This window comes from Haematobia irritans, chromosome 1, assembly GCF_050003625.1.
Source record: "Haematobia irritans isolate KBUSLIRL chromosome 1, ASM5000362v1, whole genome shotgun sequence".
Lineage (NCBI taxonomy): Eukaryota > Metazoa > Arthropoda > Insecta > Diptera > Muscidae > Haematobia > Haematobia irritans.
In genome coordinates, this window is record NC_134397.1 from 1909353 (window position 1) to 1926440 (window position 17088).

Sequence of the window (17088 nt, forward strand, 5' to 3'; positions counted from 1 at the left end):
CAATTATGCTGAAATTATTGTACACAATCATTGATTTAGTTTAGACTTTTAGTTTAATTCCAGCTCTACAGACAGACTGACCTTGAGGAGCATTGAAGAAAACGATATCTGATTATTTCCATAATATTAGACGGCTTCATCACGAATTACCTACCCTTTGCCACATCGAGGAGATCGACCGTAGTGGCAAAAGCCGACAATAAGGCAAGTACACAAACAGCCGCTGCCACAGGATCTACCTCATCTGGATTGCTGGGCACGAGTTTAGTGTTCTCATTTAGCAGTCCATTCAGTGGATTTATTAGTAATAGCAGCAATAATTCAAACTCAAATATCAGTAATCGGATTTCGATTTCCGAGGATCAATTTACAGAATATACCCTCCCAAAGTCATCAGTCAACACACAAATATTTGAAAAAGTAAACATGTCAGAAATTGGTTCTATACCTGCCGCCAACGAAGCAGGCGGTACACACACAAATGCCAGTATAGTCAAAGAAGGATGGCTACAGAAGCGAGGTGAACACATTAAAACATGGCGCTCACGGTATTTCATATTGCGAACTGATGGAACACTTCATGGGTGGCGCAATAAACCAAATGAAAATGCACCGCCTGAAAGACCTTTGAACGATTTCACTATTAAGGGCTGTCAAATAATGACAGTAGATCGGCCTAGGCCATATACGTTTATTATTCGTGGACTTCAATGGACGTCCGTGGTCGAGCGAACATTTTCCGTGGACACTGAAAGAGAAAGACAAGAATGGACAGATGCTATAAGGTAAGTGTTGATAGACCCCGTACAAAATATGAAATGTCCCATATCCCAAATTCTATTTGTTTGTATTTGCAGAACTGTGGCCAGTAGCTTGAGCGAATTGGGCGAAACAGCTATGAGCACAACAAATAGCACAGATATGAGTGATGTTGACATGGCTTCCATTGCAGAAGATGAGTTGTGTGAAAAGTTCTCTGTGCAAGGCACTTCCACGCGCAGCAGTGGCGGAATTAAGAAAGTGGTAGGTATTGCCTCATTTTAAACCAAAACAAAATCGCCTCTGTGAACGGTTCGTTGTTTCTCCTTTCATATTCAGACCCTAGAGAACTTTGAGTTTTTAAAGGTGTTGGGCAAAGGAACCTATGGCAAGGTAATCTTATGTCGCGAGAAGGCTACTGCCAAATTATATGCCATTAAAATCCTGAAGAAAGAAGTAATCATTCAAAAAGATGAAGTCGCCCACACAATCACAGAAAGTCGTGTTCTACAGACAACAAATCACCCATTTTTAATAGTAAGACGCCAAGTGCATTATTGTCGTTTTGTATTGTACTAACTAAATACTTCTTCCAGTCTCTCAAATATTCCTTCCAAACAAACGATCGTCTTTGCTTTGTCATGCAGTATGTTAATGGTGGGGAATTGTTTTTCCATCTGAGTCGCAAACGGGTCTTCAGTGAAGAACGTACACGATTCTATGGAGCTGAAATAATCTCAGCTCTAGGATATCTGCACTCACAGAGTATCATATATCGCGATTTAAAACTCGAAAATTTATTATTGGACAAGGATGGACACATCAAAATAGCAGATTTTGGTCTATGTAAGGAAGACATAACATATGGGCGCACAACGAGAACGTTTTGCGGTACGCCGGAATATTTGGCTCCCGAAGTATTAGAGGATAATGATTATGGTCGAGCAGTCGACTGGTGGGGTACAGGAGTTGTAATGTACGAAATGGTAAGGTGTAAATCGATTTTATTACGTCTTCTGACATTTAACAAATTTTTTCTATTGTCTCTTGTGCAATAGATGTGTGGCCGTCTTCCATTTTATAATCGGGATCATGATGTTCTCTTTACATTGATTCTCATGGAAGAAGTAAAGTTTCCAAGAACCCTATCCGACGAAGCCAAAAGCCTGCTGGCAGGTCTATTGGCAAAGGACCCGAAAAAACGATTGGGCGGTGGTCCAGGTGATGTCAATGAAATACAAGTGCATCCCTTTTTCGCTAGTATTAATTGGACAGACCTGGTGCAAAAGAAGGTATGTAGTTAATTGGGTATATTGTGGGCGCATAACGAACGAAGCTTCACAAAACTAATTCCCTACATTGTTGCAGATCGAACCTCCTTTCAAACCACAAGTAACGTCAGATACAGATACGCGTTACTTTGATACAGAATTCACTGGCGAGAGTGTTGAACTTACACCCCCAGATCCAACGGGACCACTAGGATCAATAGCAGAAGAACCACATTTCCCTCAGGTACATATTGGTAAAGTTCCATTTTATTTTGTACTTATTTTTACTCTTTCTTTGCTGGCGAATACAGTTCAGTTACCAGGATATGGCCTCCACATTAGGTACTTCATCACACATTAGCAATTCACTGGCATCGATGCAATAGAAATGATGCAAAGCATTTGTTTATAACATTACACATATTGCCTATGCCAGCAACAACAATATATGCCGTGTTCATGTTTATTAATTCGCGAAAATGTTACTATTGTCCTCACACAAACAATCAAAGAAGAAAAACATAAGCTCGTATGTTCGATATATGCGACTGTACGCGATCTTATCCTAGTAAACAAACTAATGACAAAAAACAAAACAGAAAACAAACAAAACAACAACAAATACACTGCTATATACCCCTCCTCCTCCTCTAACAAAACGAAAATAAAAAATATGATTGTTAATAAAGGCATGTTCGCTTCGAATAAAGTCATATAAGTCAAAATAATACACATACACTCACCATACAAAATACGATTCATTAAGACCATCCCTCCTGAGGCAGTGAAAATGCGTCAAATTTAAGACCTCCGCTGGAGTAGTTAGTTGAAACCCCGTTGTTTCGGATAACAATTATAAAACCATACCGAATTTCAAACCTGGATTTTCCCCCCGCCTTCCATTTTCCCCAAATGCAAAACGCGACAACAACCTCTCTGCCCCTCCCAGCACTTTCTTCACCACAAACAATACATGCCGTACGTAAAAAAATCAAGAAAACCACACTACAACTACATATAAGTCTAATTGTAAAGAAACAACTTTTTTTTTATAAAAATACAAAAATAAACAATAAAACCAAAATACGCAGATTTCAATTGAAGGCAAAGAATTAAACTATGTAAATTTATGATTTCTCACTTCTTCTCTCTCGCTCGCTATCTCTTTTTTCGCTGAATGTGAAAATCTTACAAACAACTCCGGGTACATTTTCAAATGCCAATTCGCCTTGAATTTGCTGTGGTTAGCGGTATCGAGCAAGATTATATTATATACAAAATTATACTACAAAATTTGTGGAATACGTTGAGAGCAACAAAACACAAAACAGGACGAACCGATTTGTTCAGGGATAGTGCACTGATTTAAGATTGTCATTTTATTGAGCAAAAGATCGAATTCATTTTGAGATGTCTGTAAAAGTTTGTTCAAATACATTTGAATCAGTTTTAATTTTTCGATCATCTTAACATTCTAACGTAAAAATTAATTTGTTATAAAAGTTGTATGTATACAATGTAGGTATGTTCAGTGTTCTGGGTTTAATTCGGGAGTTTTATGGTAACCAATTTAAATTGACTGAATTTGACAGTAAGTGAAATGTACTAAGAGTCCAACCGGTTGAGATGTCGCACTCCAATTGGAAGTTTTGCTTTCCATTCGCAATAAACACAATTTAAATGTAAAACAACGAAAATAAGTTCCATTTTTAAATTTGCGTGTATAACTGTTATATTAACAGTTAGCCAGATATATATAATTTATAATAATTTCAACTAAAACAAGAAGAAACACACACACAAACATACATATACTAATATTCGTATATACTTAGAAATAAATAATTATAGTAATAAGCTCGGTTTACTACATACACACAACATCCCTCTGAATCCATAGAAAATTGACTCAATATGAAAAGCAGGACTCCAGTGCGGCGTCGACATCCTCCTAATAAAATGAAATCACTTAGTAACTTACACAAGGACAGAAAGACAAACGTATTGACTTAAAGTTTTCACATTAATGTTTATAAAAACCAATTAATAACAGCCTAAAATAGAATTTAATTTTGTAGTGTCTTTATTCTTTATAGCGAAAATTTATCTTAAAAACTAAAAAAAACATGCAACCCATACATCCGAAATAGTTTAATAATAGTAAATAAATAATTTTTATTATCTATAGTGAGAAACTGCAGAAATAAATAGTTTATTTCTAAATCCTTTTTATTAAACATGTTTTGGCCAGCGTTTCGTTTTTGTGATGCTGATTATATTTTTCTTTTGTTAGGATTTTTTCTACAAACGTGCCCCAAGCTCCCACCCCTTAATGGGGTTAATCAATATTTAAAATAAATATAAATCAATGCTGAAGTAGTAATAACGAATAGAGAGAAAAAAGGCAAATGTGAAATTTCATTAAGAATATTTATATTTGTATATTTTTTTCTTTTGTTGTAAAATGAAACAGAAACACACACAAACAAAAAACCCAATTGTTTTATACCAACAACTACTATTACAACTAATACAAAAACAAACAACAAATTGTTGCGAAATTTGAAGAAGAAAATGTATTTATTAAATAAATCAGTAATAATATTAATAAACGAATACATAATACAGGTAAACCTTGATTTACACGGTACTTAATTCACGTAATTTTAAATTTCACAGTTTCCAATTTTTGAGCTATATAAGACTTACTGCCGACCTTAATTCGGAAATTGGTGCTTTGATCTGCGCTGTTTTATGTTTCTTGGAAAAAATAAGAGTTTGTACAAATCCTTTTCATTCAAATGCGATTTTGATTTGCGCGGATAGTTTTCGGTCCACACTAACTGAGTAAATCCAGGCTTACCGGAACTAAATCAATATATGTAGATAACCACTATCTATGTAATAATTTATATATACATACTTTATATACATACAATATAAGATACGAAGTAAATAAAAAGCGAACAATAATATACAATGGTTCTTCATCCAATGGAAGGAAGGTAAAGTCGTGTGAAGAATATGGGTATTCATGCCTGTTCTGAGTCTCACGACACAACACACATTCTTCACACCTCTCAAAAAGTTTGTTGTTCTGATTCACACGTGAGAAAACTTTTTGGAATTTCTGGTCGAAAAATGTTAACATCTGATTTTTTCTGCAATATATTTTATTTGGAGACTGGAACCATAAAATAAACCTATTTTGCAGGAAAGTTACAGTAGAATATGGAAAAAAGTAAAAACCCCCAAAAATATACAGCAGTCGGAAGAATTTTCCGTTCAAATTTCAGATAGTTTTATAAAATTTTATTTTGTGGCATATATAATTAATTTTGCTCAAAAAATGTGCAAAATATATAAAAAACAAATTAAAGTTTGAATATATTATTTATTTCTGTTAAAAATCTTCTAATTTAGAATACGATTGCTGTACACTTGGCCCACACAGAAAAATGTTCGTGTACATTTTTCAGGTCTGTGACGGTGTAAAGTGTAATACAAAACACCTCTTAAGTGTGACACCTCACGAAGGCGATACATCTGTGTACCAGAACAGGCACGATTATTTGTTTAATTTTCAATTTACATTGAGAATTTCGACGGTGGGATTTTCGCAATTACGGAACCTTTATACAAATTTATCTGAGGTATTTATTTAAACAAACGGCTGTGAAAATGTTAAAGATTTTAAACTAATTGTAACCCCTAAAATTGTGGTGTTTGGTACATTTGAGAAATGTTTTACTTTGATAATACTGAGTCGAACGCTAGTAGCAGTTTTGGTCTTGAAACTGTCACAGCCAAACATATCGATGTTTTTCCGAAGTTTTGATATGAAATAGAAAATTTCGATAAAATCACGGACATCATGTAAGTATTGTTTCGATTGCACAAGAGCTAATATCATATAGACGGAACTATTTGAATGAGGTTGGGTACGCGAAAACAAGATGGATGAAATCTCATACACAAAATTACCATCGGGAAATCGCTGCCGAGTAGCAACAACATCGTCCCACTTCTGAAGTGGTTGGTGATTAGCGAGGAAAAGAGGATCACAATAACGTCAAGTATAAAACGGCCGTGGTTGAAATGCAGCGTAACGGGGCAGTATCTACCAGGAAGGTTTTGTTGTTTGTTTAATGGAATTGCAGGGAATTCATTTGATATATTTTGCAATAAGATATTAAATACAATACATTAACTTAATAGAAATACATTGAATATTCCTCTAAATTTATTTTTAAATTCAAAAGTTTTGCTCTTATTTTTCAATTCTTGAGGGATTTCATTAAAAATTATTTGCTATGTGATGCTCCCATATCAGAAAACTCTTAACTAGGAAATGTTGTCTACACAATTTCATATTTTTTAAGGCCAAAATCGACTACAAGCGGCCAATAGGGAAGCAAGCTTATTTCATCAGAACAACGCCAGGCTACAAACAACATTCACCAAGCGATTACAACCTGTTTAAATGGGCTCCTTTTTGCTACATCTGTTAATTGATGGGCGGTTGCGGGACCAAAATATATGAATAAAGGCGACATTATTGTTTAAGAGTTTAGCTTTCACGCTATTGATTCGAAAATGGTATTTTCCTGAAATTGATCGAACCTCCAAATATTTGGTATAAAAATATAAATTCTTAAAATTTCAAACTATTTACATTTTTATTTTCTTTAAAATAAATTGAGCATAAACATTTGTTTTTATAGTAACATTGCCTTAGCCACTTCAGCTGCCTTCTCCGGTCCTGCGAGAGCTTCAGCAATTTTAAGGCCAAAATCGAAAGCTGTACCTGGCCCACGACTGGTTATGAGATTTCCGTCCTGGACAACTTTCTGATCGTCAATATATCTAAAAATTGTATATTTTACAAGACAATGATTTTGTTACTATCAAATAAATTTACTTGTAATCCGATTCCAGTTTGCTTTTAAAGGATGGATACGACGTCAGCGACTTTCCTTTTCCTATACCAAAAGCGGGGAATACAAGCGCCGGTGCCGCACATATTGCTCCTATGATACGGTTCTCTTGTTCTTGTTGTTTAAGTATTTCTCCTACCAATGTGGATTCAGCCAGCGATTGAGAACCACCCAAACCGCCTGGTAAGACGACAACATCATATTTATTTGCTTTCACCTTTTCCAATGATGTGTCTGGTACGATTACAACATCTCGAGAACACTTCACTGGTTCTTCGGATAAACCAGCGACGGTAACTGAAATCTGTAATAATAAATATTAATATATAGGCGAATTAGACCATACGTTTAGACAATTTAAAAAGATTTTATTCTTTAAAATGAAAAATAAAGTAAAAGGTTTGACAAAGTTTCTCGTCCACCTTCTTTCTGGCTAATAGGAAATGAGGAAGCGGATGTGCTGGCTAAGGAGGACGTTAGGATAGAGATCAAATATGGTTGCGAGCAAACCAAGTTGATATGGTTTGCTCGTACGAACTGCGAAATTTTGATGTCGATGAACAGAGAAGAATTGCGGCCACTGATTGGTATCATAACAGGACATAACACACTTGGGAAACACATGGTAAGAATAGGACTTAAAGACGATGATATCTGTAGATGGTGCATGGACCCGGAAGTTACGGAGGACTCGTACCACTTCCTGTGCCAGTGTCCAGCTCTATCCTTTAGAAGAAACAAGATACTGGGCTCCTTTTTCTTTCAGGCTCCCACTGATCTGCGGGGGAGGGTTAAGGAACATACCTGCATCCATCAGGGCCTCTGGTTGGTTGTTCTGAGATTTCTTTCAAAGAGAACGAGCAGGAGGAAGATCTGAGACAAAGCGAACCGCATCGGAAGGAAGAAGATGGAAAGATTACATCGAGGAATCACAATGGACCTATACTGGTCTAAGTGGACATCAATTTCAACACAAAAATTGATGTCATCCTCTACAACCTAACCTTCTGGCCACTGGCGCAACTCGTAAAATCTTAGCTTCCTGTCTAAAATTATGAAATAACTGATTCTTTTGGAGACATGTTTTCCGAATCCAAATGGTGAACAAAATGATAACACGTAATATTATTTATATATAATTATAATATATATATATATATATATATATATATATATATATATATATATATATATATATTATACAATACAATCATACCCCAGCTCTTCGTAACACATCAGAAGCAATCACAAACTCCATCTCCTCAGCTCCAGGAGCCAAACAAACTAAAGCGGTTTTTGACATTACGGTGCGAATGGAAAAATTTAAAATCCGAGAAATCTTTGTCCTTGAAAGCATTTACCGGAATATACCTCCGTGAAGTTAGCGACGTCGCTAATTTTCGATATCAAAAAATTGGTCTATTCACAGGGTGACACAGAGACGACAAAAACTGCAAAAGTACCTTTTTTATCAACTGTTCGGAGCTAGAATTTTAATGGAGAACCAGATTCCTGGACAAAAATATAGGAAAAGTGTCCAATTACTAATGTTTAGGAAGTTTTAGACATGTAGACTGATTCTTTAGCTACACTTTAAGGTATGACTCATTGTCAAAATCACTTAGTTTGATTCAGAAATCAATGATTTCTGTGTGCAACTCCCAGTTTAGGGCACTAAATCCAGCCTGGAGGACACAAACTAAAAACCTAGAAAAATTGGACAAAGGAACGTGATAGCTGACATCAATACGAACATTTTGAGGTATAACTTATGTTCCAAATCAGCTCGGTTCCTAGTCAAATTCTAGATTTCAGTGTTGAAACTGGTGGTCAGGACACTAACCAACGCCTGGTGTCCACATATTAAAAATCTAGAAAATTTGGACAAAGGAACATGAAAGCTGACGTCAATACGAACATTTTGAGGTATAACACATGTTCCAAATCCGCTCGGTTCCACGTCAAATTCTGGATTTTAATTCCATCAACTGGAGGGCAGGACAAAAAACCCCAGCGACGGCTGACTTGCTGTACATTTTGTGAAAGGGAAACCTACTCCAAATGATGGAGAATGAGGTTGGGTATAATTTTGAGTCACAAATTTAAGAAAGGACTTGTTCCTAAGAAATCTGTTATAATATTTTCATCTGGAATTTGATGACCACGAAACTAAATGCAGCCTGGGCATTTTAGAAAGATCGCAGCTTGGCACTTGTTTCAAAATGAAATCTCTAAAAAATTACTAACAAATGAAATATATAGCATTAATTGTTTTTGTTGCAAGGTTTTGATTTTAACATTGAATGCACATTGAGAATTTTTCCAAATTTTAAGTTTCAATTATTTTCATTAAAAATGCATTCATGAAGAAAACGTGGTGACAATGAAATTCGAGTGTGTTGGCAACGCTGACGGAACGCTTTCTTGTATAATTTCAGAAAAATAGTAATGCAGCACAAATGGGAACTGGAAAAAAAGTTAACAGTTTTTCTTGCCCGCTATGAATATCAAAGTATTCCTCGGTCATGGCGTGGTGGTCCAAATGTACATTGTAAATTGAGAAGGAATTGAACAAGTATTAATATAGGAATATGAGAGCGGTATGTACTTATTGAGAAATAAATTGGATGTGTGAATGTTATTAACGTAGCCAATATTACCTATTATTTTTTAGACGAAGCTGATTATATGTTGTGATTGTGGAGAAGGTGATCACGATGGAGGAGGTGATCGCCGAGGTGATGGCCGAGGAGGAGTATGTGATCGACGAGGATTTCGCCGAGGAGGTGGTGATCGCCGGGGAGGATTGTACACACGATCGAAGTAAGTATATTTTATTATAAATTTTTTATAGAAATCAAATTTTATTTTACTTTATAGCTTCATGCAATCTGAGCACCAATACTGATTTTTGGCTTCGAGCCATTGAACTCGTTGCAATGGATCCATTCATTTCCGATGTCAAATTCAAATATTACAACGTGCGGTCAAAAAAATTACTTGCATTTAAAGAAATAGAGGATAAATTACGTCAAGAATTTGAAAATCTTCCCCGCGGGAGCTTTTTAGCCCGAAAACTTGCGGGTATTCGCCGAAATGCGATTCGAAGCCATCAATCAAAAGGGGACAAATCAAAAAATCCATTTATTGAATATGCACTTCGGTAAGTTTTTAAATTAATTTGGAGTTACGTTTTTCCATTGTTCTTTTTTTTACAGTTGGAAACAACAAAACAACGAGAGAAATAAATGAATAAATTTATTTTAATATAATTAAATTAAAGATTATTTTAAATTAAAAAGTTCATTTAGATTCATATTCTTTCTAAATCACTAAAATAGTTTTTTATTTCATTTTTTTTTTCTAATTTATAAAAAAGTGTATCTTTATTTATTCTTTGTTCTTATCTTTTATAATTTATTACTGTTAGTTTTTATTCCAATTTTTATTTTGTTATTTTTGGTCAAATTTTTAGATATTTAAAGTTACTTTTGTAGTCTTTTTTATAACCATTTTATATTGGCCTAAAGGCTTGGTTATTTTCACAATAAATATAAATAAATAAATAAATAAATCACTACATGAATAAAATTTAATTTATTGCTTACATTAACCCATTGTATTGTTGTTATTATAAAACTGTTAAGTTTATTGTAATAAAAAAAATTAAATTGTACTATCAGGTAATGGAAATTTTTGATTTTAATTTCAGACTTAGTCATTAGTGAGTTAATAACAATCAATATAATCAATTTTTGTCGGTTAATTGAATTTTGGACGTTAACGGGTTAAAACAAATTGAAAATAATGGAATATTGGTGCATAATTATTACAACAAATAAGTTATTGTAATAATAATAGGGCTTAGCTGTAAAGGTCATATTTGATTAATTTGTATAAAGTTACGTTGAAAGCTTCCGTCATAACAAAAGGTAAAATTAATATCGTATTTTATTGAATGTTTTCATGTTTTCGTAGGTCAGTTTATATTGGCCTGTGGGTTAAAAAATTAAGCTATAAAATGACTAGGCAAATACGAATATGAGGTTTAAACAAATGTGAAGCGTGAAACTATCAACAAGTTTAAGAGAAGACAGCATCAACCGATTTCTTCTAAAATCAATAGAGTTCTATTCTGACTCGAAACAAATTTGAAGTTGATTGGGCTAAAACTTCGACAAAATGTGTTCATGGCTATATGGAAGCATTTTTGCCAAAGACACCATGTTGTCTATATCGTCTCCTTTCATTTCAATTAAAAAATTAATTGGATCAATTACTTTCGTGATTGAATCAGAAGAAAAATTTTTTATGTTTACCAAATTTCAACGGTATCGGATTAAATTTGCTTGTTTTATATTAGGGGTGTTCTTAAAATTGGTCCGATAAGGCTCATTCATTCCAATAATATTTGAATGTTAACGGCTAGATCAATTCAGGACTTCACCAGGATGCACAATTTATATCTTTATATATTTTTTATGAGCCTGAGACTGATATTTCGATGTGTTACAAATGGAATGACAAAGATAGTAGACCTCCTATATTATGAACAAATAATTACAGAAAAAAACATATTACCATAGTAATATAGTCCCCACTTTGACAGATTTCCTGATTTTGTAATCATAATTTGGAAACATTGATGTCATCGTATATTCTACAACGTTTGATTGAATTGATTTAAAGTTTTTTGTTTATTAATGATTACCAACTGGCGAGCTTGCCCGAAGATATTGTTTAGTTTTTTTTTCACAAAATTTAAACATTTTTTCTTTAGACATAAAGTAGTGACACTGAAGTCAAGTCAAGTCAACTAACTAACAATTAGTGCGATGAGTTTTCTCAATATAGCCAATCAAGGCAAAAGGGGAATGTGCCTAGACATTGAAAGCTAAAAATTGATCTTAAATGGTTGGTTCCGGGTACAATACTTATTTCAGCGTTTATTTTAAAAATCAAATTAATTTTTTTTTCAAGTTCAATTAGTATAAAATTGTGGTCTAGTAACACAGTTGGTGTTACGTTAACGAGCAGTATAAACATTAGGAGTTTTGATAGAAGTTGGTTTTTTCGACTTCTATATTAGGTTTTCCATTTAGGTCCGCATATAAGTGTAGGGGACGAGGCTGGGGTTAGAATTACTGTGACTAGTAGGGTGGCTTTAGGACTATAGGACTGATAGGGTGTCTAGGAGCGGACTGATGGGTGGGTATATGTATGACATTGACATACGGACGTGGGAATCGGGGGATTCCACAACAATGTTTTGGTTGTGTTTGAGTCCTCTGGGTCCAATGTCTAGGATATAGATATATCAGTTGGAGGAGTCTAAGGATTCCACAGAATGGTTGTGTTGAGTCCTTGGAGTCCAACATCTGTTTATAATTATTGGTATTCATATTATGAATTATTTATTTATTATTATTATTTATATTATATTTTTATTTTATTTTATTTGTGGGGGTAAAGAAAGCCAACTGATGAGACCCGGTGGTGCGGGTCGAAAACGTTATTGGCATACCAAGTAAGGGCCTACACGGCGATATGTTGAGGTAGATGTAGGAGATTTCCTCAGAAATGAGGACGATATACTCGTTATTAGGACTGGAGTGTCGCATAGGTATTATTCATATATTATTATGTATTTACGATTTTAATATTTTGTATTGTATTTTGATTATATTTATTTTATTATTTTATGCTGGGCATAGTACAGTGACTGGGATATAGGGCCTCCCATTGGTGGGGCATGTGATATATATCACAGTGGGAGATAAGGACGTAATAGGTAGGCTGGCGGGATAAATGTGGATTAAGCACATGCCATCATTTTGTCATGTATAGTTTATGATGGCATGTGGCCACACCTACAACAGTTATGGACGCATGAAATTAGCACTGAAAAGTGGTTTAGGTATTCATTTCATTTATTTATTTACTTTCGATTGTTTGAGGATTTGATATATTTTATAGGGATATGGGATTAGGTGCCAGTGTGGGAGGGAGGGTTATATCTACGTACCTGTCTTTGAAGGGGGTGGGGATGGTAGGGATATTATTAGGTGTAGGGTTGGAGGATACGGGTATTTTTTGGACTATGATGGGTATAGAAGAATGACAAGACGGACGAGTAGCCATGATTACGATTAATGTATATCATGGTTAATGGACACATGGTAGGGTTCCAGTCATATGTGACTTGATTGGACATATGGTAGGGTTCCAGTCATATGTGACTGGATTGGACTATGACATACGTTTGGGGTAACGGTTGATTGGACGGTGATGGGTATAGGGGAATGACAAGACGGACAATTAGCCACGATTACGATTATGTAGATCATGGTTAATAGACACATGGTAGGGTATGCCGATCATATGTGACATGATTGGTCTATGACTCAGCGTGTATGAGTACAGGGGACGTACGGTACGGTCTGATAGGAAGGTATGAGGTTTAGGAGGGGAGGTGTGGGATATAGGACACGGGGTATTTTTTCATTCTATTGTCTGTTTCTGGACTGTGGAGTAGGGCCACTTTCCAAGATGTTGGTATTGTGGTCTAGTAACACAGTTGGTGTTACGTTAACGAGCAGTATAAACATTAGGAGTTTTGATAGAAGTTGGTTTTTTCGACTTATATATTAGGTTTTCCATTTAGGTCCGCATATAAGTGTAGGGGACGAGGCTGGGGTTAGAATTACTGTGACTAGTAGGGTGGCTAGGAGCGGACTGATGGGTGGGTATATGTATGACATTGACATACGGACGTGGGAATCGGGGGATTCCACAACAATGTTTTGGTTGTGTTTGAGTCCTCTGGGTCCAATGTCTAGGATATAGATATATCAGTTGGAGGAGTCTAAGGATTCCACAGAATGGTTGTGTTGAGTCCTTGGAGTCCAACATCTGTATTATAATTATTGGTATTCATATTATGAATTATTTATTTATTATTATTATTTATATTATATTTTTATTTTATTTGTGGGGGTAAAGAAAGCCAACTGATGAGACCCGGTGGTGCGGGTCGAAAACATTATTGGCATACCAAGTAAGGGCCTACACGGCGATATGTTGAGGTAGATGTAGGAGATTTCCTCAGAAATGAGGACGATATACTCGTTATTAGGACTGGAGTGTCGCATAGGTATTATTCATATATTATTATGTATTTACGATTTTAATATTTTGTATTGTATTTTGATTATATTTATTTTATTATTTTATGCTGGGCATAGTACAGTGACTGGGATATAGGGCCTCCCATTGGTGGGGCATGTGATATATATCACAGTGGGAGATAAGGACGTAATAGGTAGGCTGGCGGGATAATCATTTTGTCATGTATAGTTTATGATGGCATGGGCCACACCTACAACAATTTGAAATATTTCGAACAATCGATTTTATATTTTCTGATTTGAGATTTTATCAAAATGTAGATCTAAATACAAAGTTGTGCAGATTATGTTATAATTGGCCCGCATTTTTATTTTTTGCTAAAATTGTGTTACGTCCCATAAATTTAGCACATACTTGCATATTTAAATATTTAAATTCCGTCGTATTGTTTTTGGAGATAAAAATCGGTACATTTGACATGTGCCACTGTAAACAAGGCCGTATTCAGGGGGGGGGGATGAGGGGGATCAAACCCCCCCCGAAATGAATGAATATTTTTATATAAATAAACATATATTTTTAGCTGCATAGAAAAATCTTATCGAAGATGTTGAAGAAAAGCTGGAGGTTTTATTTTGAAAAACGCTTACCTATAAAACTTGCACAAATCATAGAATACTAGTTGAAAAGCCAGTCAAACGACGGTCGAAAAAAAAACAAATTATTTTTGTTCTCGAACCAAAAATTTCATTTTTGGAAAATGTATTTCTGCTTTTTATGTGTGTTTGTTGTTCTTTTTGTGAACACGACTCGCTTTGTTTGGCCATAGCAACAACAACGAAACAGCCAAACACACATGTGTAAATGAAATGGCGCAAAACCTGCGAAAAGGACCTGCCTAATTCAGCGATGGAAGCAATAAAGAGATTTTTCCAAACGTGCATATTCTTTTAAAAAATTTGGTCACTTTGCTAGTTACTCAGGGATGGAAAATACAATTTTTAAGAAAGTACAAAAAAGGTATTTTTTGAGCGGAAAGGTACTTTTTACTAAATTTCAACAAAAATTTCACTGGAAGATTATTGTCAAGAGACTGAATTTTAAAGAAAATAAAATTTTGACAAAATTTTCTATAGAAATAAAATTTTGCAAAAATTTCCTATAGAAATAAAATTTTTACAAAATTTTCAATTGAAATAAAATTTTAACAAAATTTTCTATAAAAATAAAATTTTGCAAAAATTCTATATAGAAATAAAATGTTGACAACTATTTCTACCGAAATAAAAAATCGATAATATAGAATCGAATTCTTTTTTCGACTAAAACTTTCTTGAAGTTCAATAAAATCCTGTTTTGTCTTTTACAAAATCGAGATTTTCTTCCCACATGAACATGTCTGTTTTGCCATATTTGTAAAAGACTATTAGCAAATAAGGTTGATAAAGACTTTCTCAAAATATTAATATATTTTGTCAAAGCTATTGTACCATAAATCTGATATCGACTCAAAAATGTCTACACAAAAGGTACTAAATCATTCCCGGGGGTACTACGATACTGACCGGGGTGAAAAAGGTTTGAAAAAAGTACTATAGTACTGCATTTTCCATCCCTGCAGTTACTACGTGCTCATCCGAACGTTCATTTTCAACAATGAAGAGATTAAAGACGTATCTTAGAAATTCGACTAGCGAGAGTAGACCCAAAGGATTGGCATTAATGTCGGTTCATCGCCGAATAAATATGCCGACTGAAGAAGTCATTGATTTATTTGCTGCCCAAAAAGTCCGTCGGCTCAATTTAATATTATAACAAGTATATACAGCACTAAGTTCGGCCGGGCCGAATCTTAAATACCCACCACCATGAACCAAATATTAGGGTTTCCTTTGAAATTTCAGGAGGGCTTGAGGACTTGAGGATATTCCCGAAGATAAATTTAAAGATTTCACCTATGAGGACTATATCAGATTCTGGATTTATAAGAACCATTTTTGTTTGAGTTTTAGAGGAATCATTAACATCTCTTGTAAGTGTGCAAGAAAATTATAAAATAAAGTCTTGATTTGAAATCTTAAATCTGTAGAAGTAAAATCTGGAAATTTTACATTGAGTTTCAAGCCATTTTCATGATCAGTGCGCCTTCTACACCCTCAAGAAGTGAAGTCGGTCTATATGGAAGCATTACCAAATGGATCGATAAAAACTTAATCCGATACACGTTTTTGTGAGCCTAAAATACCAGAATATTTACAATTTCAGGCAAATCAGATAAAAACTACGGTTTCTAGAAACCTAAGGAGTTAAATCGGGAGATCGTTCTTATGGGGGCTATACTAAAATATGGACCGATACTCACCGTTTTCGGCACACCTCTTTATGGCCCTAAAATACCTCTAGATTTCCAATTTCAGACAAATTGGATAAAAACTACGGTTTCTATAAGCCCAAGACCCCAAATCGGGAGGTCGTTTTATATGGGGACCATACCAAAACATGGTATGGTCCCCATATAAAACACAATTTTTGGCACACGTATTTGTGGTCCTACAATACCTCTAGATTTCCAATTTCAGGTAAATTGAATAAAAACTGCGGTTTCTATAATCCCAAGAAGTAAAATCGGGAGATCGGTCTATATGGGGGCTATACCAAAATATGAAAGATACTCACAATTTTTGGCACACGTATTTGTGGTCCTACAATACCTCTAGATTTCCAATTTCAGGTGAATTGAATAAAAACTGCGGTTTCTATAAGCCCAAGAAATAAAATCGGGAGATCGGTCTATGTGGGGGCTATACCAAAACATGGACCGATAATCACCATTTTTGGCACACCTCTTTATGGTCATAAAATACCTCTAGGTTTCAAATTTCAGGCAAATTGGATAAAAACTACGATTTCTATAAGCCCAAGACCCCAAATCGGGAGGTCGGTTTATATGGGGACTATATCAAAACCTGGACCGATAAGCCCATCTTTGAACT

At 34.8% G+C, this 17088-nt stretch overlaps 3 protein-coding genes across 3 annotated transcripts; 2 read left to right on the top strand and 1 right to left on the bottom strand.

Moving 5' to 3' along the window:
* The first annotated feature begins 277 nt into the window (after positions 1-277).
* On the top strand, positions 278-3114 carry Akt (AKT serine/threonine protein kinase). The gene is made up of 7 exons (XM_075288798.1): positions 278-785; positions 858-1023; positions 1099-1296; positions 1356-1745; positions 1818-2051; positions 2128-2274; positions 2342-3114. Exons 1-7 carry the CDS (start codon positions 427-429, stop codon positions 2414-2416), a joined length of 1569 nt encoding a protein of 522 aa, XP_075144913.1. The 5' UTR covers positions 278-426; the 3' UTR covers positions 2417-3114.
* Positions 3115-6681: 3567 nt separating this feature from the next.
* On the bottom strand, positions 6682-8377 carry dj-1beta. Its single transcript, XM_075288799.1, has 3 exons — positions 8184-8377; positions 6952-7271; positions 6682-6896 (listed from the first exon to the last, which is right to left on the bottom strand). Exons 1-3 carry the CDS (start codon positions 8322-8324, stop codon positions 6749-6751), a joined length of 609 nt encoding a protein of 202 aa, XP_075144914.1. The 5' UTR covers positions 8325-8377; the 3' UTR covers positions 6682-6748.
* A 1034-nt stretch (positions 8378-9411) lies between these two features.
* LOC142219979 (uncharacterized) lies at positions 9412-10528 on the top strand. The gene is made up of 4 exons (XM_075288800.1): positions 9412-9567; positions 9642-9790; positions 9848-10130; positions 10186-10528. The coding sequence occupies exons 2-4, from the start codon at positions 9685-9687 to the stop codon at positions 10217-10219; spliced, it is 423 nt and encodes a 140-aa protein (XP_075144915.1). The 5' UTR covers positions 9412-9567; positions 9642-9684; the 3' UTR covers positions 10220-10528.
* The last annotated feature ends 6560 nt before the right edge of the window (positions 10529-17088 follow it).

Bases quoted from the DNA above. Each gene is read 5' to 3' on its own strand.
- Akt (XM_075288798.1), top strand. From the start codon at position 427: ATGTCAGAAATTGGTTCTATACCTGCCGCCAACGAAGCAGGCGGTACA. The intron at 1,746-1,817 runs GTAAGGTGTAAA...CTTGTGCAATAG, and splicing joins GAGTTGTAATGTACGAAATG to ATGTGTGGCCGTCTTCCATT. The intron at 2,052-2,127 runs GTATGTAGTTAA...ACATTGTTGCAG, and splicing joins CAGACCTGGTGCAAAAGAAG to ATCGAACCTCCTTTCAAACC.
- dj-1beta (XM_075288799.1), bottom strand. From the start codon at position 8,324: ATGCTTTCAAGGACAAAGATTTCTCGGATTTTAAATTTTTCCATTCGC. The intron at 7,272-8,183 runs GTATGATTGTAT...TTATTATTACAG, and splicing joins ATGTGTTACGAAGAGCTGGG to ATTTCAGTTACCGTCGCTGG. The intron at 6,897-6,951 runs GTAAATTTATTT...TACAATTTTTAG, and splicing joins AAACTGGAATCGGATTACAA to ATATATTGACGATCAGAAAG.
- LOC142219979 (XM_075288800.1), top strand. From the start codon at position 9,685: ATGGAGGAGGTGATCGCCGAGGTGATGGCCGAGGAGGAGTATGTGATC. The intron at 9,791-9,847 runs GTAAGTATATTT...TTTACTTTATAG, and splicing joins GGATTGTACACACGATCGAA to CTTCATGCAATCTGAGCACC. The intron at 10,131-10,185 runs GTAAGTTTTTAA...TTTTTTTTACAG, and splicing joins TTTATTGAATATGCACTTCG to TTGGAAACAACAAAACAACG.